Raw genomic sequence first — 24,534 nt, forward strand, 5'->3', positions numbered from 1 at the left:
AGCAAGTCCATTCCTTCACTGTCAATAGAACCTATTTCTTCAAGATTTTAGTGCACAATGAAAGTCGGTGGAGACATTCAGCCTCATGGACTGAGCAACTTCTGGACTCTTGGGCTTTCCAGTCACAGGCAGCCACTGTTGGATTAGCTGGCCCGCAGCCTGTGAGTCATTCTACTGAACATATATATTCACTATATATACATAACTTCTGCTTCTCTAGAGAGCCCCAACGAGCACACCCAGCATCTCCCACGGGCTCTTTGTTTACAGCTATTGCTCTTTGTCTGGATCAAAGTCTTCGCTGGTCTTCCCAGTTCCCCATGGAACCTTCCTACCTACCCAACAGAGCGGCCAGAACATGAAAGTTCAGTTTCGTCATTGAATTTCCCCTCCAGAACCCTCCAATGACTTTCCCTCTCATGTGGATAAGCGAGGCCAAGTGTGGCTGCCACTGGAGGGCCTTGGCATAGCACTTTAACCTCACTTGCTCTGATTCTTCCCTGCCCAATTACACTCACTGATGAACGGCCTGTACCTTTATCCTACATGCCGCTGCCCCATGCCTTCATCCTTAGCCTTCGCTGTTGCTGGACACTTATGTGTCCTCCTCCTCGACATCCATGTGCTCACCCCTCCTCCCCTTAGGTACTCGAGCCACTGTGTCCTCAGAGTTTGAACCCTTCCCACCTCCTCTATGCTGCGCTGTCTGCGGCTTTCTTCCCTCCAGGGCAGCACCACCTCACAGGCTGCTACCAAAGGCGCTGTCTGCTTGCCCTTGCTAGAAAGGAAACCGAAAAAGTATGAACATTTTATGTTTGCTCGCTCACCCATAGGCCCTAGAGAGGCAAGGCACACATACCCCTGGGAACCCAGAGAGGGCTGGCACATAGTAACCCCAAAAAGAACATCTGTTGAATGAATGCATAGATAAAATGAGCTGTTATGAGACGTTCTGGATATGTGTATATACAGGTGTGTGTGTGTGTGTGTAATTATACTACAGAGCATGTGTCAGAGGACAACTTGTATAAGCCAGTTCTCTCCTTCCACCATGGGGGTCCAGGGATCAAAGTCAGGTTGTCAGGTCTATGGCAAGTCCCTTTACCTGCTGAGCCATCTCAAGGGTCCCTGCCTTATCTTTTGAGACAGGTTCTCTCTGGGGCCTAGGGCTCCCTGATTAGGTAGGCTGGCTGGCCAGAAAGCCTCATGAATTGGGAGCCCACTGTAGTGATTTGAATGGGGCACATGAAGGTTCTGAAATTTTTAGGCCATGAGTCTGTGTTGGAGGAAAAGTGTCACTGGGAAAAGGCTCCGCTGTCTCACTGACACTCGGAGTTATCTCACTCTGCTTCCTGTGTGTGAACCGACACTCGGAGCTAGCTCACTCTGCTTCCTGTGTGTGAGAGATATGCTCTCTCGGCTTCTTGGTCTGGCCGCCAGCTGTCACACCCTCCTTACCATTACGGATTTTCCCTTTGGTTCTCTTTAAGTTATTTCTGTCATGGTGTTTATCACAGCAACAGAAAAGGAACTGGTCTGGCTACCACCTCCCCAGAGCTCTAGGTACAGGTATGAGCTTCTGCATGCAGCTCTTTTAGGCAGCTTCTGGGTATCAAACTCATGTCTTCATGCTTAAGCATGCTTGAGCTGTGTCCTCAGCTGCCCAGTGACTTGTTTTAAAATGCTCTTTGGCTAGCATCTCCCAAAGTCCGTCGGCAGACAAGCTATTTCCACTGTAATGCCATGCATGCTCTCTGCTTCCCGGGCTTCCTGTGGCACAGCCATCTTCTGAGTAGTGTCTAACTTCTTAGCTCCGATCCTGAGTGGTTTATCAAAGGCCTACAAAGTGCCCCACGGCTCAAGCAGTGGGCATCTGCCTCTCTGCTCCTGTTCTGTGGATGGGGCTGTGTGCCCTCTGCTCCACAACTTCAGGTTCAGTTTCTCTCTACTGTAAAGTATGGTGCTTTCTGTCACTAAACGTACACTCCCTGGCTTACTGTGTCTGGATCAATTAACGGAACTTCAGGGAAGAGACACGACCAAATAAATAATTGGAGATGCAACTCTGAAAGGAGGGCTGCTCCTTGCCTGTCTGCTGTAACTTCAAGAGACTAGCATCTCCTGGGTGAGATTCTTCACTTCTAACAAGGGAAGCAGTGCTGGTCTGTGATGCACATTTTAGTATTGCTGGAGGCGAACTTTCTCAATATTAATAATAATGATAAACAAATCCCTCTGCAACCGACAGAGAATGTACACACGAGTAAGACAGCTCAGGAAATGGGTTCTTGCTGGTGTTCCAGGATGGGGGTGGGGTGATGCCTCACTGGGAAGGACTGGAAAGGGCAGCACAGCACGACAAGCCGTATCCCCTTGGTTTTTATGGGATGTCCCTTTCGTACATAGGAGGTGTGCAGGTGCTAAGTACCAATGTGTGCAGTTCATCTCTTTGTAGCAGACATGGAAATAAAAGCTTATAACATTAAGAGCCGACATCAAACAGCAATAAAGAGCATCTGGCTGGCTGGCTTTCTGTCTGTTTCTTCTGTGGTGAACCAATGAATTTAGTTAGGATTACTTACAGGAGCATGGATGGGGACTTACTTAGAGGGACACCTCACCAGTGGCACACTGAGACAAAAGTTCCCTTTCTTCCAGAAACCACTAACTGCCTATGAATCCTCAGGGAAGAGCAAGGTCTCATGAGCCCCTCCCCCTCCAGAGTAATCTTCTTCAATTTAATTTTAAAGAAGTCTTTGAATGTACTATTTTGACTCTTTTATTAACTAGGTTACATAAATTTTGGTACTTCTGTTTTTCTTAGGAAAACTCTATTTATGGCAAGAGAACCTGAAGGCTTGCTCCAGTTGAGAACAACTAAAAATACTACATGTTTATAGATAAATCACCTTGCCAAGCTGAACCCCACTGGCAAAAAGACTAGCCAGTGAAACATCTGAAAATCGTATTTCTCCTTCATAGAAGTTGTATTTACTTTCTGTTTGAACAACTGGTGTACACAGATAAGAAAATAATCAGTCAATGTTAGTATCTTCATGTGAGCGGGTGTCTTAATGCGACAAAATGTTTTATCTCAGACTAACAATGGGAATTAGTATCTAATCTAAGGTGCCACTGGGCAAAAGGGTGATCGGGCAGCAGGCTTAGTAAGTCAAAGATGTTCCCATCCAGGTCTTTAAGACTCTGCAAGAAGGAACTTACACATGAGAGCACAGACCTAGGCTGTAAACCTGGACCCTGGCTCTGCCCTTCCTGGCGCTTTCCAGTGACTGCAGTTCCCACACAGCTACAGGCATAGCAGGCTGCTGACTATCTGGGCAGAACTCTCCAGGAGCACCCATAAAACTAGGTGGGGTTCAAGCTTTGGCATCTTCAAGGGCTTCACATGCAGGTCCTGTGCTGCCCCCCCTCCCGCTGGATTTTTATGGCAAGTAGGCGGGGCTTCTAAAGTTTTAGGCATGCTGAGGGATATCAATGGCAGCCCACTTACAATCATTATCATGCAAAGTAGCAAGGCAGTAATTACACCAATCAGAACCTCTTTCTGAATTCATTATGCTAATTAGTAAGGTCTCTAGTTGCTATATGCAGAGCCAGATGACAACAGTATTTGCTGTGGCTGCCTCTGGGGTATGCCCTTTCTGATAAGACAGGAGCTGAACACTCCCGTGAGAATCTGCCATTAGAGCAGCGGGGGCTGGGGTCTCTGCTCACTAGTACACAGGTGATGGCCACGAGGCCCGCACTGAAGGATTTTACAGTGAGTGACCTCCTGTGACAAGTACTTAGCACATTGTTTCCCTGGTAAGTACCCAACTGGCTGAAGTTTTAACATTACTACTATTGAAATCATGTTGAATAAATCACAATAGGTACAGAAGCAATTCAAAAGCTACTACAGGTCACAAAGTTTCCCTCCTTCCCTCCCTCTCTCCCTCCCTCTCTTCCTTTCTTTCTGCCAGAAATTTCAGTAGAAAATCAATGAGAGGACACCCAAGCCAGAGGCTACACAGTTGGGGGCGGAGGGGTGGGACAGGGTTGGAGGGACTGGGAGGTAAGGCAGGAAGCAGTTGTCGGGCCTCAGGCTGGTTTCAGTGCGCTGCAAAATCAATTTGGTCACAAGGTGAAGCAGGTTCCCAATGTAGGCTGCGGCAGGAAAAGAGCTGGTGCTGGTCAGCTGGAGCGCATCCGGCACGGTCTCGGGGTGACAACAACGCAAGCACAAACACACAGACTCCCTTATCTCAGATGTCACGCTTGGGACACAGAACCCTCGGGTTTCCTAAATTTTGGCTACACTACCAGTGACGGCAAGTCTAGTGCAAAAAGACAAAACAGCCCACAAAACTCTGAGAAATGTTCTTTGTTAAAGTACGCTTCTTTTTAAAAGTTATTTATTATGTATATAGGGTTCTGCCTGCATGTATGTCTGCACACCAGAAGAGGGCACCAGATCTCATTATAGACAGTTGTGAGGCACTGCGTGGTTGCTGGGAATTAAACTCTGAACCTCTGGAAGAGCAGTCAGTGCTCTTAACCTCTGAGTCATCTCTCCAGCCTGCCTCTTAAAAAAATAAAAAATAAAAAAACAGGCACACAACAGACAACTACTTTGAAAAGTGCTGCCCAGTTCTGTGGTAGTTAGAATAATCCTCATTTGTCAAATAGAATCCTAGATAGCTTTGCGGGGGGGGGGGGGGCAGAGCTGCATGTTTTGATTTCATATCTTCTTGAGAAAGTGACCAAACTGGTATCCATGTTTTCAGTTCTAGTTAGGGCTCATTCTTTATCTTTGTCTTCTTTTGGGGAGGGGAGGAGTGGATGAGACAGGGTTTCTTTGTGCAACAGTTCTGGATGTTCAGAAACTCACTCAGTAGACCAAGTTGGTCTCAAACTCACAGAGATCTGCCTGTCTCTGTATCCTGAGTGCTGGGATTAAAAGTGTGAGCCACCACTGCCCAAACATCCTTTACCATTCTTGAAAAGCTTCCAATTATTATTGAATAAAAGATTCATGTGCATCTCTCTCTCTCACACATCACATGCAAGTGTGTGTGAGATGCACATGGTGTGTGTGTATGGGGGATAGTCGTGCTACTGGGCACACGTAAGTCAGAGACCCTAACAGTTGGCGCAGTGGCTCCCAGGCTCTTACGTCTCCACTCTCCACCTCACCACAGGAACCCTGGGTTAGAGATGTCCATCACTGCACCCAGCAGTGGGTTCTGGGACTCAAATTCAGGTCCTTAAGCTTGGATGGCAAAACTACCAAGGACCTTCCCAGCCCCGGGAGGATGCCCAGTAATCCCTTCAGGCAGAGGCCACAGCTGCATTTCCTTTTGTGTAACAGACACAGTGAGAACCTCACTTTGTAGACCTTCAAAGAAAACTTATTTTATGGAGGAAACATCAGAGAGAGCTGCAGAAACTAACAGCTGGAGAGCTCCGGTGCCGTGCGCACCGTCTCGCTGCAGCAGGGCCATGGAGCTCCCCCAGCTGCAGTTTGCTCCAGTGTTTGCTGAGAACTGGAGTCGTACCTCAGGACTGGAGCTGAGATCCAGCCTAGAATCAGGCATGCGTTCTCGCTGCTCTCTCCCAAATCCTAGAAGCACGGTTCTTCTAGTTGTCGCTCCTTACCACAGCTCAGCAGCGGCCGACTCCACATGAAGTGTGGACAGCAAAAGAAAGAGTTGCCTTGGTCTGCCCTTCCACACCAGTGTCTCTAAGTGACATTTATAAGTGATTGATTGTGACACTCAATTTAAATTTTAAATGGAGTGCATTCAAATCAGAAATGCCTTTACAAATAAAAAATTAGGACTACCATTATTTACTGCCAATAGCTGACTTGGTCTGAGACTCATGTTTTTTATTTTGCAAATTAAATTACAAACCAATATAAATGAATGCTTGACTTAAGGACCTCAAACATCTGAATCATTCTCTTCCTGGGTGTGGCAAGAAACTTTTCTACATATGCTGAAACTCTAAAAAAGCAAAGTGATTTGAATACCTACCAAAGAGAAAAAGATAAATAAAAGTAAAACACCAAATCCAAGCGATATCTGGGATCTAATCTCTTTCTTGATGAAATCTATCGACTGTGCATTGAGCCATTCCTAGGCTAAAGCTACTATTCAATCTCTGCTATGTAAAATATCCTCTTATTACTACACTAATATCGCCATCAAACTGCAGAATAACCGACAAGAGTTCCTGGCTTCTATGGCAACCCTCAGCAAGGGCTGCTGTTCTGAAATTGCCTCTGACCCCGGTTGGAGTCAGAGGAGCATGGCAAACAAGCCCTGTAGTATTGTTTTAGATGAAGCACAGAGATAGCTCCGCACTTCCTCCAGGCTTCCTTCCTTCGCGAACGAACTCCAGGGAGCGGCACCACGTCAGGCTTTCCAGATGGATTATGTGAAGCCATAGCTCAATGTCATTTTCAATAGGAAGCCTCATAATTAAAGGTCAAATAGTCACTTCATCTGCAATCAATCAATAGAAAAAGTACTAATACGAAGAACTAATCAATCAATGGCAAATGCGCTAATAAAAGCAATGAATCAAATTCAGCATGTGTGTAGATGTGAGTACATGGAAGAGACCAAGACAGGGCGAGGTAGGAACAATAAAATAAACCAAAGGTGAATGCATGGAGGGTACCCAAGCCTCACCAGCTACATGGGTGCTACTTGACCCACGATAGGCTGTTCTTAAAAACATACTAAACAAAATAATAAACTCTAATTTCTAAGTTTCCCCTAATGTATTTTACTTGATATCTGTGTGTACATGTGTGTTTATGTGTGTGGTTAAGTGTGTGTTTAAGTGTGTATGAGTGTAAACCACTACTATGACAGTCTTTGCCACAGGAAATGATGCATTTCTGAAGTGCCAAGCAGCTACACTATAATCTGTTTTATTTCATCTTTGTGTACAGACAAAAAATATCACTCTGGGTGATATTATGTGAAATTTCCTTCCACTTTCTGGTGTGTGATATTTTTTCAAACTGCATGAGCCACTTTTCCAATCCAGCACAGACAACAATTCCCATTTCAGCAGTGATAGGCATATTCTCTGCCACCCCTGGTACATAGGGCCACCAGGAGAATGGGCAGAGCAAACTCACTGAGTTTTACAAGTCCATTCTGATATATGTGGAAATAATATGTTTTTCTGATATGTACCAATGAAGTGTACCAAGGAGACTAGAGCAGGAAGCAGAGTGGGACCAAGGATTGGCAGAATGTAGGAACTAGAACTAAAATTCTCTCACTTTAGACCTGAGGAAGCTGAAGTCATGCGAGGTACTCAGGTCTTTCAGTTCTCCGAGAGCTTAAGGCCATCAGGTGTGAAGTAGCTAAGTCTTCCATTGTGTCGTCACTGGCAGCCACTGTCTCTCCATCACTGTGCGGTCACTGGATTCCACACGGTCACCATCACTGTGTGGTCACTGGCAGCCACTGTCTCTCCATCACTGTGTGGTCACTGGATTCCACACTGTCTCACCATCACTGTGCGGTCACTGGACTCCACACTGTCTCACCATCACTGTGCGGTCACTGGACTCCACACTGTCTCACCATCACTGTGCGGTCACTGGACTCCACACTGTCTCACCATCACTGTGCGGTCACTGGCTGCCACATTGTCTCACCATCACTGTGTGGTCACTGGATTTCACACTGTCTTACCATCACTGTGTGGTCACTGGCTGCCACACTGTCTCACCATCACTGTGTGGTCACTGGATTCCACACTGTCTCACCATCACTGTGTGATCACTGGCTGCCACACTGTCTCACCATCACTGTGTGGTCACTGGATTTCACACTGTTTCACCATCACTGTGTGGTCACTGGCTGCCACACTGTCTCACCATCACTATGCGGTCACTGGCTGCCACACTGTCTCACCATCACCGTGTGATCACTGAACTCCACACTGTCTCACCATCACTGTGTGGTCACTGAACTCCACACTGTCTCACCATCACTGTGTGGTCACACTGTCTCACCGTCAATGGAAGAAAGAGCCAAGTAAATATTTCTTGGGAGAACTCTTTACAAGTGAATGCAAGTCCAAGTTCATTCAATCCTTTTTAGCAAAACAACTATTTTTGCAAATCAGCTTTCAGAAAGCATAAAGAGCAAAAAGTATGAGCCTAGGACTAAGGGAAAAGACGAGAGAGTCTGGATTTGAGTAGATTTGCTTATAGAAAGAGACGTCAGTTACCCCATGGGATGCCCCGGGTACTTCCTGCTGTACGTTCAACTAGCTGCTATTTGCTTAGAGAGGGTCAGAGAGAAATGGAATCATGTGCTTCAGTTTTTCACTCCGCAGCAAGTCCCAAGATGTGGCCAGGTTTAACAGCCCACTGCAGACAGGCCAGACAGCCGTGGTGAAACATGGCCCTAAGATATGGCTCATCTGAGTCCCTCTGACCTTCTGGTCTTTGGGCACATTCCTTAGTTTCTATAAGACTTGTAATGCCACACACGGCATCTATAATGACATGGGGACAGAATGTGAAATACTTTCTTTGAGGTCAACAGCTGGTCTACAGCTATTTCAGGAAAACCTATGACAGGGGCCTGTGCCTGAAAGCCTGGGCATAACAACACATTTATAATAAAATAAGTAATAATAGCATCAACAGCACTTCTTTACAGAGGCCACTGAGTGCCAGGCTGCACAGCCAGTTGTGGGGACATCTCACACAGCCTCTGGGAATCTCTGCACAGTTGTCTTTCAGTTTTACAATCATGCTTAGAGTAGACATTGGGCCCGCTTTAGAGATGCAAAGCCAAGGTTCAGGAAGTTATCCTGAAGAATGCCATCAGGGCTGGAATGAAGAACTCAAAGCTCTTTCTTTCAGTTTGGTGACTGCAGGAACTTCAAACCATACGTAGGAACTGCTCCGTAAAGAGTAATATAATTCTGAAATTATTTCCCAAACTTAAAACTGGCAGAGACCCCACCAGACAGCTTTGTTTAGGAATGCTTTTAATGTGAGCAAATTCAAAGTAGCATCATGATTCCTCATTCTCTCAAGTGACTCACATCCCAAAAGCAAAGGAATTTTTTATTGAAATTTTACATAGGAGCTTATGAATGATGCATTTTGCAATAGAGTTCCTGGTTACTTAATGAGTTTTAATGACTGAAAACATAGATTCAGGATGTCTCAGAGGTTATTGGGATAATGCATTAAATTGGATAAGCTTAAGTAGACATTAGCACTATTATTCTTAATCTTTTCCATTAAATAAAATACTTCACTTTAATTGTTAATCCAATTAAGTCACAATAGATAAACTGTCTTTGTAGAAAACAACAAAATATTAAAAGACAAATTTCAGCAAACTGGAGTAAGAGCATTGTTCTCATCTTCATCTGAGTCCCCAGAAGAGAAGAGCAAGTCTAGAATGTTCCAAAACAAGGTTTGGGCAGTTGCTTTTTCAGAAACAGGCCTCTTAGACCCCTAACAAACTTGGGTTTACCTTTTGCACTAACTGGTTTGATCAGATAACAGTACTCCAGAGCAGTGGCCATTTGTACTCGGCTGCGGTTCCCCCCACTCCCCATCAACTAAATGGATAGTCCCACTCCATTTGAGAACTTTCTGAGTTTCAAAATTATTTAGGGAGATATGTAGTTTTTAACTCACTTACCCAATGTGAGGGACTTGTGTGTGGAGCAGAAGATGATAGCCACTGTGTCCGCTGGTGTGAAACCCGAGTTATTCCTAAGGGGATAAGGAGGGCATTTTTACAAATACTTGTAAGAAAATCAAACGTGCCCATCTTTATGTTAGCATTCCGCTGATCAACCCTGGTGACAGAAGCTACTGTGGAACAAAGTATACAGTTCTGATTTCTTTTTAGACTCTATGTTCCTATACCCAGTTATAAAGGCTTACAAAATTATGAGCCAAAATTAGAAATAAATAATAAGAATAATATTCCCTCCTACTGCTGGGTGGTAGCGGCGCACATCTTTAACCCCAGCACTAGGAAGGCAGAGACAGGCAGATTTCTGTGAGTTTAAGGCCAGCCTGATCTACAGAGTGAGTTCCAGAACAGGTTTCAAAGCTACACAGAAAAACACCGTCTTGAAAAACCAACTAGATAGATAGATAGATAGATAGATAGATAGATAGATAGATAGATAAAAATATTGCCTCCTACCTTAGAAACCCTTCCCTAATTTCTGTAGATGGTACAGTGTGTCTACTATTCTGTGCCCTAAACTCTGACAATAGTTACTTCATGAAGAAATAGTCCAGAAGTATATCTACATATGTACTGTAGACGAAGTGAGCTTATCACCACAGCCTGTGTCCACAGGGTTTTAAAGGTTTCTAATGGGTATAAAAAAAGCTGTTGACCAGCAGTGGCACATGGCAGCCTCATCAGGCCCAGCCTCTCCTTGATGAAATTGAGTTATCCTTTACCCACAGATCCCAAATTATAGGGCAGGGCTTGATGAACCCTGGAGGCCAGTAATTTAGGCCAAAGTAGGCCTGAGGCAATGAACTCCCCTTGGCCTGGAGAAAAACTGAGGCAACAAATTCCACAGGAGTGAAAGTGGGAGCGGGGCAGGGGCTAATCTAATCCCAGGACACGGGCGGACCAGGATTGAGTCAGCAACCTGGTCTAGAGACAACAAACTCCACCGGAACAGATGCTAAAAAAGCTTTTGAGAAAATACAACATCCCTTCATGATAAGGGTGTTGGAGAGAACAGGGATACAAGGAACATACCTTAAGGCAATATATAGCAAGTCAATAGCCAACATTAAACTAAATGGAGAGAAACGCCCAGCGATTCTAATGAAATCAGGAACAAGACAAGGTGTTCCACTCTCTCCATAGCTATTCAATATAGTTCTTGAGGTCCTAGCTAGAGCAATAAGACACCAAAAGGAGATCAAGGGGATACAAATTGGAAAAGATGAAGTCAATCACTATTTGCTGATGATATGATAGTTTACATAAGCGATCCCAAAAATTCTACCAAAGAACTTCTACGACTCATATACACTTTCAGTAATGTAGAAGGATATAAGATAAACTTGAAAAAATCAGTAGCCCTCCTATACACAGATGATAAAAGGGCTGGGAAAGAAATCAGAGAAACAACACCCTTCACAATAGCCATATATAGCATCAAATATCTCGGAATAACTCTAACCAAGCAAGTGAAAGACTTGCATGACTTAAATCTTTGAAGAAAGAAATTGAAGAAGACACCAGAAAATTGAAAGATCTTGTATGCTCTTGGGTAGGTGGAAGTAACAGTAAAAATGGCAATCTTACCAAAAGCAATCTACAGATTCAATGCAATGCCCATCAAAATCCCAGTGAAATTCTTCACAGACCTCGAAAGAACAGTACTCAACTTTATATGGAAAAGCAAAAAACCCAGGATAGCCAAAACAATCCTGTATAATAAAAGAACTTCTGGAGGCATCACAATCCCTGACTTCAAACTCTACCACAGAGCTACAGTATAGGAGGACCAATGGAACTGAATAGCAGACCCGGATATTAATCCACATACCTTCAAACACCTCATTTTTGACAAAGAAGCAAACAATATCAAATGGAAAAAGAAAGCATAACAAATGGTGCTGGCATAACTGGATATCAACATGCAAAAGAATGAAAATAGACCCATATCTATCACCATGCACAAAACTCAAGTCCAAATAGATCAAAGACCTCAACATAAAGCCAGCCACACTGAACCTTATAGAAGAGAAAGTGAGAAGTACACTTGAATGCATTGCCACAGGAGAACGCTTTCTAAATATAACCCCAGCAGCACAGACACTGAGAGAAACAATTAATAAATGGGACCTCCTGAAACTGAAAAGCTTCTGTAAAGCAAAGGACACGGTCAACAAAACAAAATGACAGCCTACAGAATGGGAAAAGATCTTCACTAACTCCACATCAGACAGAGGTCTGATCTCCAAAATATACAAAGAACTCAAGAAATTGGTCATCAATAGAACAAATGACCCAATTTAAAAAATGGAGTACAGACCTAAACAGAGAACTCTCAACAGAGGAATCTAAAATGGCTGAAAGACAATTAAAGAAATGTTCAACATCCTTAGTCATCAGAGAAATGCAATCAAAACAACTCTGAGATTCCATCTTACATCTGTAAGAATGGCCAAGATCAAAAACACTGATGACAACTTATGCTGGAGAGGCTGTGGGTAAAAGGGAACACTTCTGCATTGCTGGTGGGAATGCAAGCTGATACAGCTCCTTTGGGTGTCAGTGTGGCGATTTCTCAAAAAATTAGGAAACAACCTTCCTCAAGACCCAGTAATATCACTTTGGGGTATATAGTCAAAGGACGCTCAATTGTGCCACAAGGACAGGTGCTCAACTATGTTCATAGCAGCTTTGTTTGTCATAGCCAGAACCTGGAAACAATCTAAATGCCCTTCAACTGAAGAATGGATAAGGAAAATGTGGTACATTTACACAATGGAGTACTACACAGCAGAAAAAAATAACGACAGCTTGAATTTTGCAGGAAAATAGATGGAGCTAGAAAACATTATTTTGAGTGAGGTAACCCAGACCCAGAGAGACAATTATCACATGTACTCACTCATAGGTGAATTTTAAACATAAAGCAAAGAAAGCCAGCCTACAAACCGCAATCCCAGAGAATTTAGACAACAATGAGGACACTAACAGAGACTTAGTAATCTGCATGGGAAGTAGAAAAAGACAAGATCTCCTGAGTAAATTGGGAGTATGGGGATTTTGGGGGAGGGCTGAAGGGGTGAGGGGAGAGGCAGAGAGGGGAGCAGAGAAAAAGGTAGAGCTCAATAAAAACCGATAAAAATAGAAAAAAAAATAAAGGTTTCTTCTAATGAACAGGTCTACATTTCCCTAAGTAACCTTATCTCCCCATCTGAAGTTTTGATGGGTGAAACATCTTAATCCCTGTTTAGTAAAATCCCTAAGTAGGTCCTACATCCTATGTCATACTCACTGGAGGGAAGGTTTGAAGGCCTCTCTTAACCCACCCCATGGCCACCGTCCTGGTCTCCTCTCCTCTGCAGTCTCCTCTGGTATCTCCCCTGCCCGGGGCGCCCCACAGATGAGTAGCACCAGACTGCAACAAGTCTGCCTTACTGTCTCACATTGCCTCTCATGTCCTCCTGCTCTTTAGACATCATGCTGCATAACTAACATTTTCCATCCCTTTATTCCTCATCCCTTTATCCCTGTGGCAAGTTATGCGGAGGGAACTCTCGGGCAAAGATCTGGACTATGGTAGGACAGGAATATAGGTAAATATCTTCTTCTGTGTGCAGAAGAGGGGATAAGAGGTGAGGTGAGGGGAGGTGAGGGGAGGTGAAGGGAGGGGAGAGGAAAAGAGAGGGGAAGATCTGCCATTGAACAGAAAGAACGCCCTGGCACTTGGTGGGGTGGGCTATGACAAAGGAGCACATTGAACCCCCTAGGGGATGGGAAACCCGGAGCCTGAGACAGGTAAAGAGCAGACCCTTCAGGCTTCTTCAGGAAGACTGGCTTGTGAGCCGGGGTGTGAACTTGAAGACAGTCCACTGCTCCTCCCCAAGCAGTGCTCCTGCCAAAGCTAGAGAGTGCAGGCTTTGGGGACAAGCATGCTTGATTTTAACCCCCCCCCAGGATAATCTTATTTTCCTCTGTGAGGATAAATGTAAATGTTTAAAAATTTACACATTGCAAGCACTTATGACATACTAGTAACATTCTCATTATCATAACTATTACTTTTAGAGAGGAAAACATTAGGGGATATGAGGAGCTCTGACCATTCTGGATTGAGAGGCACACTGAGTCACGAATGGGGACAGAATGGAAGAGACAGCCATTGGGGTTGGGGAGTCAAAGAGTTGATGCCACATGTGATAAATTTAAAGTTGCAAAGGACTATGGGAGAGGGATGTGGGGGAGGAGAGAAGGAAGAGAAGGAGGGAGGGAGAGAGGTGGGGAAGGGAAGAAGGGAGAGGGAGAAAGGGGAAGAGAAAAATATGAAGAAACTGCTAAGTCTAGGTTTCCCAACAGTTCCAAGAGGATCACACAAAAGGAACAAATGGAGTTTCTTATTTTTTTCTGAGCTGGAAGCAAAGCAGAAAAACAAGGTGATGGAAAAGTACAGAAAATGGTGAGGGAGAGCATTAGAACAGGAGTGACCATGTCAAGGAAGGTATTCCCCTCACTTTAGACAGATAAGGTAATGTGGCAGACTGAAGAGGCTTCCCTCTGGAGGGGTGTGTAGCTGTGGGGATGTTCCCACAGACACAGGGTGCCAGTTGCGTGCAAAGGCCTCTCCGTATTTCGTTGTAGAGTGTTTCCCGAGACTGCCTGGGATCCACTCTTGTTCAGATCACGGCACATTTCCTCGGGTCCATGAGGCTCTGGTCAACACTCACTGGAGCAGCCCTTCCAGTGTGGCTCAAGAGGACATGTGGGGTGGGGTCACGCTTGTTCTGCTCAGGGGAGGAGACGCAGCGAGCCTAGGGGGTGTGGACCAGAGCACTGCTGTGGTCCAGAGCACAAACTCCATTAGCAGGAAGGAGGAAGCCTTAGGATGGAATACCAAGTGCCAAGTGTTTGAAATCCATCTGCCCTCTTGGGCCAGCTCGCTTCTGTGACAGGCTCTACGGTGTGGATTTTAAGACAAGTACCCACAGGCAAATGTCCAGGTGGTTCTCTACTCATAGGAGTGACCGCAACACTGAGTGTCGCTGAGCACCTTTCCAGCACTTAGCATCCAGTGTGTCTTCTTAGGATTGTCATAGAAGGAGGTGGCATTCCTGCCCTGCTTCTTCTTAAGAGGGACCAGAAGCCCAACACCCTCAAAGTCACCAAGTAGGAAGTAACCTGCCCCACATTCTGGGGTCATGTTATCTTCGCAGAAAGAAGCCACTAAAAGTAAAATAGAAAACCACTTCAGAATCTAATGGATGGGAGCATGTAGTAGCCTGGGTCAGTAGCCCGCCCTTGTCTACACTCTGTGGAGGGTGACATCAAGACACAGAAGCACAACACACAGAAGGACAGTGTCCTGTGAGGGCCTGGACTCATCCCCAGTGGCGAGCATCTGTGTGCCGACTGAAGCAATCCTTCTAGCTACTTTTCGTTTCCTAACCCCACCTTATCCCTTTTAATATTGATTTTCTTTGTATCCTGCTTTTATCATTCTTTTGATCACTTTGGCTCCCCCCAGGTGCTTACTTCCTTTGCTTCCCAACTGGTTTCTTAAGAATTCTCTCTAGCAAAGCCTTCAATCAGCGGTTTCTACGTAATATTTATTGTGTCTTCCTCTGTACCCACAGAGGAAGGCATGCCAGGTTTCTCTAGCAGAAGCACAGAATGTGGGGCAGCAAAGGTCCTCAGAGAGCAAGCGCTGTCAAATGTGCTGCCGGGGCCTCGGCAGACACCTTTGTCAGCCTTTGCCTGCCTTTTAAAAACAAAGACCTCATTGTCATCAGTTACGTGGCACTAAAGAAGGACCACGACCTCTGGGGTGTAGGCGTTCACCTCCAAACGTCTCCCTTCTCCTCCCTGCAGCCCAGCCTTTTCCTCTGGGGACGGTGGTGAGAGGCTGAGAGCATGAACACAGAAAGGCTTCCTTCTTTTCCTTTCTTACCGAGCTAGTGACTACCCAGTGACTACCCAGTGACTACCTAGTGACTACCCAGTGACTACTTTAGTGACTACCCAGTCGGCAGCCTACCTAAGTGTCTTCCTTACATTTTAAACATTGCTTTCTTTTTCTAAAGCTTTCAATATCAAAACAAACAAAACTGGGACAGCCTTCCGAAGCGGCAGAAGCAGTGCAGACCACTCACTCTGTGGCTGATCTGCAGCTGATAAATCAAGTCCCATTTCCTAGCAACTGTGACAGAAAAGGGGCCCGGGCTGCACCACAGCGTCAGGGGAGCTGATGCCCTGTCCACCAGCACTGGCTTCCCATATACCAGAAGCTTTCTTGATGGCACAGATGTCCGAGCGCGTCTCTGCTTGCTGAGGTCTCAGTCTGCACTGGGTCTCTTACTGTGGGTTTTAGAACTGACTACTTAGCTCTCTCAGCATTCTTACGTCTCTAGTGTGTTCATAAGGGAAAGCAACATAAACAAAAGCCTATTGGACAGGGTTGAAGTCAAAGTGCACTGGTGTCTGGTACTGGGATTTTGGACTCATTTTGGAGTGCAGAATAATCACTTATAAATCAGTTTTAAGTTCTCTCTAGTACGGTAACATTCCAGATTAAGAACCCTAAAAAAGGCTAATTAGAAAAGCAGAGGGTAGAAGAAAGCTCCATTTTCCAAGCTGGGTCTCTCTTGGCAAATTCCCATCATCAGCCTGGTGCTGTATGTCACCAGAGCAGGCAAAGGGTTTGAACACGGACAGGTTTCTTGTCCAGATTGGTTCTAGATTTTCTGAGTTGGTAGGGAATAAATGAACATGGGGGAGGAAAAGCAAGAGGGGGAAAGAGATGGGAGCAGGCAGATTTAATCAATTAAAAGTAGAAAAGAAGCAAAAGTAAGAAAAGAAAACAGACCCCAGTGGGGTCAGTGGACCTAGTTTAAAGCCTGTCACAAATGTTTTGTGTGTGTCTGTGTGGACTTGAAGGATTCAGTTAAACATTCTTTATAAATTCTCTGAGTGAACTAAGTATTGTCAATTATAAGACTTATTTTTATTACTTTAGATTATTTGCATGTGTGTGTCTGTGTATGGGCATGTGCACACTGAGTGCAGTGCTTCAGGAGGCCAGATGGGGGCATCAGATCCCCTGAAACAGGCAGCTGTGGGCCACCTAAGGTGGGTGCTGGGAACTGAACTCCAGCTCTCTTTAAGAGTAGTGGCTGAACTTTGGAAATCAGTGTTGCAGTTTCTCAGGAAACTGGAAGTCAACCTACCTCAGGACCCAGCAATTCCACTCTTGGGAATATACCCAAGAGATGCCCTATCATACTACAAAAGCATTTGTTCAGCTATGTTCATAGCAGCACTATTTGTAATAGCCAGAACCTGGAAACAACCTAGGTGCCCCTCAATAGAAGAATGGTTAAAGAAGGTGTGGAATATATACACATTGGAGTTTTACTCAGCGGTAAAAAACAATGACATCTTGAATTTTGCATGCAAATGGATGGAAATAGAAAACATTTTACTGAGTGAGGTAACCCAGACCCCAAAAGAGGAATATGGTATGTACTCACTCGTAAGTGGATTTTAGCCATAATTAAAGGACATTGAGCCTATAATTCGTGATCCTAGAGAAGCTAAATAAGAAGGTGAACTCAAAGAAAATCATATAGTTATCCTCCTGGATATTGGAAGTAGACAAGATTGCCAAGCAAAACTTGGGTGCACGGGTGTGTGTGTGGGGGGGTGGATGTAAGGGGAAATGGGTAGAGAGAAGGGAGAAGGGGAGGATTCAGGAGAGCTTGGGGGAATGGGATGGGTGGGATGGAGGAAGGGTGGATATGGGAGCAGGGAAGTAAATAATTAAGGAAGCCATTTTAGGGTTTGCAAGAGACTTATCTCTAGAGGGGTTCCCAGGTCCAAGGAGAGGTTCCCAGATTGTTCCTTGGGCAGCAGAGGAGAGGGTGCCTGAACTGGCCTTGTCCCATAGCCACACTGATGAATATCTTGCATATCACCATAGAACCTTCATCTGGCGATGGATGGAGATAGAGACAGAGACCCACACTGGAGCACTGGACTTAGCTCCCAAGGTCCAAATGAGGAAGGAGCAGAAGGAGGGAGAACATAAGCAAGGAAGTCAGGACCACGAGGGGTGCGTCCACCCACTGAGATGGTGGGACTGATCTAATGGGAGCTCACCAAGGCCAGCTGGACTGGGAGTGTTGGAGCATGTGATCAAAATGGACACTCTGAATGTGGCTGGCAATGAAGCCAAGGATAATGGCACTGGGTTTTTATTCTACTGCATGGACTGACTTTGTGGGAGCCTGGTTTGTTTGGATGCTCACCTTTATAGACCTGGATGGAGGGGGAAGGACCTTGGACTTCCCATGGGGCAGGGAACCCTGACTGCTCTTAGGACTAAAGAGGGAGGGAGAGGTGGGGAGGGGGGAAGGAAAAGGGAGGCAGGAAGGAGGTGGAAATTTTTAATAAATAAATAAATAAAGGAAAAAATAAAAAAGAAAAAGAGTAGTGGCTGAAACATCTTCCTAGTCCCAGTTTATGAATTTTGAAAAGTAATTAAAATGTATTTTAGAACAAGGTGAATGGGTAAGCATTCTGCAAATATAACATTTAAATAGATTTTAATTTTAGGTGTAGTACCTGGAAGGATTGTCTGAGTTTTAGGCAAGTTCCTAAATGAACCTGTATATATGGGTTCTACTCTGAAAAACAGCAATGAAATGTAATAATATCATCAAATTGCTGTCAGTTTACATGAGGCATCATATGCACAATCCCTCGGACAGGGGCTGGCATGGGACAGGTGTCTTTCCTCCTCCAGGCAGACCCTTAGAAACCATGAGATTTCTCAGGAAGAAAACCAACTCCATTGAAAACTGCAGTATTTACCAGACTGTTCCTGGGCTATAGGACCGTTACCCTGGAACATGGGCACAGAGGTACAGTTACTCCATGCTATGGTTTGCCAGAGAATGTCTATGTCTGACAGTGGGTTAGGGAAAAGTTCAAGGCACAGCTGAACACAGTAGAGAAGCAGGATTTCAAGACCAAGGTCCTACTTGGTCTACAATGATCTACAATGAAAGATCAATCTATTGCACACCAGTAACTGTGAGCTTTAATTGAGTTAGTCACAATGCCCCTCCTCCCAGCACTCCCGTAAGCCCACGAGTGAACCCCATCCTCTATGTTTTTTAATGATTGGTTTTAATTGTAGATGTGACACAGTTCATGAAGGACTATCCAGAGTAGGTTGACCGGTGGGTACGTCTGTGGTGGGAAGATCTGCCCACTGTGAGTGGCAGGAAGTTCTGGGCTGTACAGAGTAGAAAAGCGCCCTGAGCATTAGCAAGCCTGCGTTAGCGCACTGCGCTCTGCTCTGAGCTGTGGATGGAATGCGACCAGCTGCCTGCACTCCTGCCATCTGCATTTCCCTGCAGTGCGGAGCGTCACCTGGAACTGACCACAAAGACCCTTGTGCTGCTGCTGTCAGGGTGTTTTACTAGAGTGACAAAACTACGGCCGTTTTCCAGGGGACCTCAGAGAACTGCCTCTGCCACAAGGAACAGCAAACGTATCGATCTCTTGGTGTCTTAAATGCTCTAAGCTTTATTCTTACTTCGTAAGTCATGACCTTAAATTTGGGAAAATGCTTCAAATTATAGCAATCAATTCATTTTTCTTGACTCCAAACAATCAGCTAAACCAAGTGCTCTAAGAGCCAAGAACCTTGAGCGAGGCCCCAACCTACCCACTCACAAACCGGACAGAACATCAAGCTTCATGTGAGCCCATGCCCTCTTCTTGTGGGAACTCACTGCCAACATCAGCAGCCCAAGGGCCAGGAAAGCTGAGCCAGTGCACCGTTCCCGGACTAGCTCTAATCTGAGCCTTGCTCTGACACCACCCACCATATCCTATTTATGTACATGTGCCAACATATGTGTATCATTGCTACTTCTCCCATAAGAGCTGCTCTTTATCACCATCTCTCCCGTGAAGTCAGCTCCACCAGTCTTTGGCATTGCTTTCTTCTATCTGATCACAGTTTGGCTGAATGGACCCCTTCGAGGTCACATATTTGATCTGTAAAAACTCAATGCAGGACTAGAATCATCTCTTATTTGAGACATTCACTCTGATGTCTTTCTCGTTCCCCAGGCTTAAGTAATATGTACTGAATGACTTATGCCAGCAGAAGAAATGACATTTAATGTAAGCCTTCAAGAACAGGAAAGATGAGCTGAACATGGTGGTGCACTAGGGAAACTGTGTGGGGAAAATTGCATGAGTCCAAAGTCACCAAGGGGGAGTGTCGGGCCAGCCTGGGCTACATCATGAAACTTCTTAAACACACACACACACACACACACACACACACACACACACACACACACACACACACACGGAGAGAAAGACAGGGGAGGGAGAGAAGGAAAGATGGTCTAGGCACAGAGACCAAGCTGCACATGGGGACAGCTGCAGCAATGTAACAGAAATGAGGAAGCATGAGGTGGCTCTAGGAAACAGCACAGATTTCACCTCAACCTAAAGCTTCGGCAGCCTGAAAGCACATGGTCTCTCACAACTGCAAAACAGACTGACAAAGTGAACGTTGTTTTGCAGGTCCTGGCTAAGCTTTGGGGGTACTGGAACAAGACTATGGCCCCAAGTCACTGGAAGCTAAAAGAAATATTTAAGAAAAGTTGAGGCTAGAAGTGGAGCTACCATGGCACTTAAAGCCTCGAAGAGGGAAGTGGATTTGGGAGTAAAATATGTATGACAGAAGCAGGTGATTGTCTACCAAATAATGATGCTAAGGGCTCCAGTTTGAGAAACTCTGGAAATGGAGGTTCTGTTAAAAATTAAAAAAATAGATGTGTGTGATGGTATACCTCTGTAACTTTGAGGCCACCCTTGTTTATATAATGAGTTCCAGGCCAGCATGGCTGCTTTGTGAGGCCCCATATAAACAAACAAATAAACAAATAAATAATACAGGTGGGAAGAGCGTGAGAGCTGAAGAGAGCACGAAGGCTGGCTTTTGGTCCTGAAATGGCCATTGCATTCACAAATTCCCTGAAGCTATGGCTGACTGAATGACAGTAAGCCAGCAGAGGTTCCAACATGTCAAAAACCAGTTCTAACTGGATTCAGTGGGTTCCACAAACCCAAAAGAAGAGAACGTGAAAGGGAGGGGGAATGTGTTAGGGATGCCTGTTGGAGGGCAGGAGGAAAAGGACATGGCAAGCTACACTGTTTATATGGATGAAAATGGTATTGTGGTGGTTTGTATGTTTATCTCCTATGGATAATGTGTTAGCATGTTTCGTCCATAGGGAGTGACACTATTAGGAAGTGTGGCCTTGTTGGAGGAAGTGTGTCACTATGGGGGTGGGCTTTGTGGTCTCATATATGCTCAAGCCACACCCAGTGTGGCAGATCACTTCCTGTAGATGAAGCCGTAGAACTCTCAGTTCCTTCTCCAGCACCATGTCTGCCTGCATGCCACCATGTCCTGCCATGGTGATGATGGAACCTCTGAACTGTAGGCCTCCACCCCCAATTAAACGCTTTCCTTTATAAGAGTTGCCATGATTGTGGTGACTCTACAGAGCAATAGAAACCCTAACTAAGACAGGTATTCTATTTAAACATAAGGGAGGAAGAAGTTTCAGAAAAAAGACTATTTCCATTTTAAATATCAGGAGTCCTTAAGTCTTGCTTAGATAGTCAGGGACAAGATCTACCAGGTAAGGTAAATAATAGCGCTGGGACATAGGTGGAAAGCCTAGCTAGAAGGTGTTTCAGTAGGAAGCTTCCAGCTAGGCCAGGAAAATGGACAGGCTGTGCAAGCAGACAAGGCTCTAACACGCCCTTTAGTGATGTCTACAGTTCCCAGTGGCAGCACTGAGAGAAAATGGTTAGCTAGACAGGAGGGAACATAGGACAGCATTGCAATGCAGCAGCCAAACAAGGAGGCCAACAGGACATACCAAACCACTTACCGCGTTGAAAAGACGAAGGTCAAAAGCATGAAACTCAGTTGAACGGAGACTACTGAGGAAAAAACAAGACAAGACAGTGGACTGAGTGGGAATTGGCACCACAAGAGTCTCCTGTAGCCTGCTGAGATCAACCTAAAACTTGTTCAAAATTAAAAACAACTAAACCAACATACACTGCTAGGCTGGCAGAAGCATAAGAGACTGGACCTAAACTGTTCTCCTCGGACACAGCTGATGGCGGCAGCACTTGGGAAGATCCAGAACACCCTTGAAGGTAAATTTAATGATCTCATTTGTTCGATTTAAAAGAACTGGCTTATACTAAGAGCTGAACAGCACAAATGTATGCATAATGTATCCCTTGAAACAACTATTCTTTTTTTATTTTATTTATTATGTATACAATATTCTGTCTGTGTGTATGTCTGGTGACCAGAAGAGGGCACCAGACCCCATTACAGATGGTTGTGAGCCACCATGTGGTTGCCGGGAATTGAACTCAGGACCTTTGGAAGAACAGGCAATGCTCTTAACCTCTGAGATATCTCTCCAGCCCCGAAACAACTATTCTTGATGTTAAAAAAATTATTTGCTATTGTAATATTAATAAAAGTCATGCCTGAAATTACAGGACAACTAGAATACAAAGTTTCTCTTTAAACTTTAGTAGTTACTGACATTTAAAGTATGCTGCTCCTTAAAAGTAAAGAGCTATTTCTTTATATAAACTTTATTAGAAACTAAGATGGAAGCTTTTACACATTATCCAATGCAGCTGAATTATTATCAATGTACAGTAACATCCTATGTCACAAATCTTTCTGAAGTCACTGTAAGAGATCAGATCGAGTTTAACGTAGTAAGTTAATAAAGTAATAAGCTGGTGACTTATTGAACTGTGACACATCCAGTGCAGACTGTGGCAGACACTACGGCTTCTCTTATCTAACACAAATTACCGTGGATCAGAAAATGGTGCACGGAACATAAAAGTAAAGCAGATTAAGATTGCAAATGTAGTTCTGATGTCTTTCTAAAGAGCATATATATAAGATCAAGTCAGTGAGTAAATAAAATAATAGCCAAGGGGACGGAACTGCCTCCCAATGCTGCAGAGGAGGCCAGGGGACGGCGGGACCTCCTGAGTTCTGACTTACTTATGAAGAGGATGAGGACGAGGCTGAATTTATCCAGGTCGATGTGTGGGTTGGAGAAGGTGTCGCAGAAGGTGGTGTAGATGATCATTAGGAGCACACTGCTGCTGACGGCGCCGAAAGGGGGCTTCTTTCTTTCGAGCCAGTCCTTGATGAATCTGCGGACGATCTGAAACACAGAGATCAACAGGTCGCCTCTTCTCTGAGATGTAGGCCGTGGATTGGGCATCACAAAGGGATTCTGACAGCGCAGACAGAATGGGAAGAGAACGAGCCGTATGGCAGCCACAGTGGACTTCAAAGCTTCCCCGCCTTGCCACTCTTCTTCTGGGGAATTTGGTATTTGTGGTGCAGCTTCCACTGGGTGTCCATAATGAGAGTGGGTTTTCAACTCCATTCAAACCCATCCTTAATCATCCAAATGCTCTTTGCTGGCTGTCACTGAGACAGGCCCATTAAGCCTCCCCCAAGTTTATCTCCTCTGCTAATCTTAATGGATGTGTGTAATTATCACAGTCCCCTTGCCTCAACAGACAATTTCAAGTGCGACTTTGGGAATCTTAAAAATCTGACATCTTCAAGAATTTTCAAGACAGTAGATAATCGAAAGTGATCCATGAAACATATTAATATTTAAAACACTAGCAATGCACCAGAAGTTTTTAATTAAATTATAACTCATGCTTGAAAAGCAAAAGTGCATGTGTTGTGGGAGTTTAAATAATTCACATATGAATATCTAGAGTTTTCTGTGAATCCAAAGACAAATGCCATTTGTACGCTTTTAGAATTCTAAAATTAATACTTAAAAATGAATAAACCTATCCTAACTTTTCTACAAAAGGACTAGTGAAATAAAAGTTACAAGACAGCATCTTCTTATTTTAAGACCAACTCAGATATTTAAAATCAGGACAGTCTAAACACTGGTGGTTCTGTTGGCTTGGGCATGAAAGCCGGCCACTTAGCTTCAAGCTTCACTTTTGAAGGAAATGGTACAAGTTCCACCATCCAGATGAGAGTGGATAAATTTTAAGTTTTGATTCATTCCTTATCCTGAATAGATGAACGTGAAATTTCACAACAGATTGAGTTACCAGAGATCACTAGCAGTTATGAGGTCAGGGAACCACTGTCATCAAAAAGGCTAAGTTTGCAATGGAGCACGGCCTTATTATGGATACTGGAAACAAAGCAGGACACAGAAACCTCTCCTAGTCACGGCTGTGTTTCCTGCAGTTTCCAGCACCTGTGGGCAAGTTTACCCAGAATATGGCAAGTAAAAACTCAAGAACTAAGAAACTCACAAATTGTGAATACATTTTATTGAAGTTTGTTATCATAATTAAATTTATAATGGTTGTAGTTAATCTTTTACTAGGCCTAACCTGTAAATTAAACTTCATCCTATGTCTGTGTGTCTGCATTTATGTGGTTTGGTTCTAGGCACGGCTTCAGGCTTCCACCAGAGGCTGACCAGGTAACATAGGACTCTGCATTCTCTCTCTGTCTCTGTCTCTGTCTCTCTCCCTCCCTCCCTCTCTCGATTGCTGAATCTGCTTCCCTCAGCAGAAATGAGTAAGCTGACTGTAAATACGTAAGAGTCTTAAAAGAAGGCCGGTCACTTGGTAACAGGCA

At 44.6% G+C, this 24,534-nt stretch overlaps 1 protein-coding gene across 6 annotated transcripts in view; it reads right to left on the bottom strand.

Moving 5' to 3' along the window:
• Positions 1-24,534, bottom strand: part of Slc10a7 (solute carrier family 10 member 7) — a 228,397-nt gene that overhangs the window by 16,156 nt on the left and 187,707 nt on the right. For 5 of the 6 annotated variants that reach the window (XM_087900556.1, XM_087900555.1, XM_087900554.1 and 2 more), the window contains 3 exons: positions 22,900-23,065; positions 21,743-21,794; positions 9,702-9,775 (listed from right to left, as the gene is read on the bottom strand). In XM_087900556.1, the coding sequence (XP_087756682.1) occupies positions 9,702-9,775; positions 21,743-21,794; positions 22,900-23,065 (292 nt within the window). The remainder of the gene's footprint in view (positions 1-9,701; positions 9,776-21,742; positions 21,795-22,899; positions 23,066-24,534) is intronic. The other variant, XM_087900553.1, reaches the window with a different exon arrangement.

The sequence above is a fragment of the Myodes glareolus genome, chromosome 22, assembly GCF_982192425.1.
Source record: "Myodes glareolus chromosome 22, mMyoGla1.1, whole genome shotgun sequence".
Classification (NCBI taxonomy): Eukaryota; Metazoa; Chordata; class Mammalia; order Rodentia; family Cricetidae; genus Myodes; species Myodes glareolus.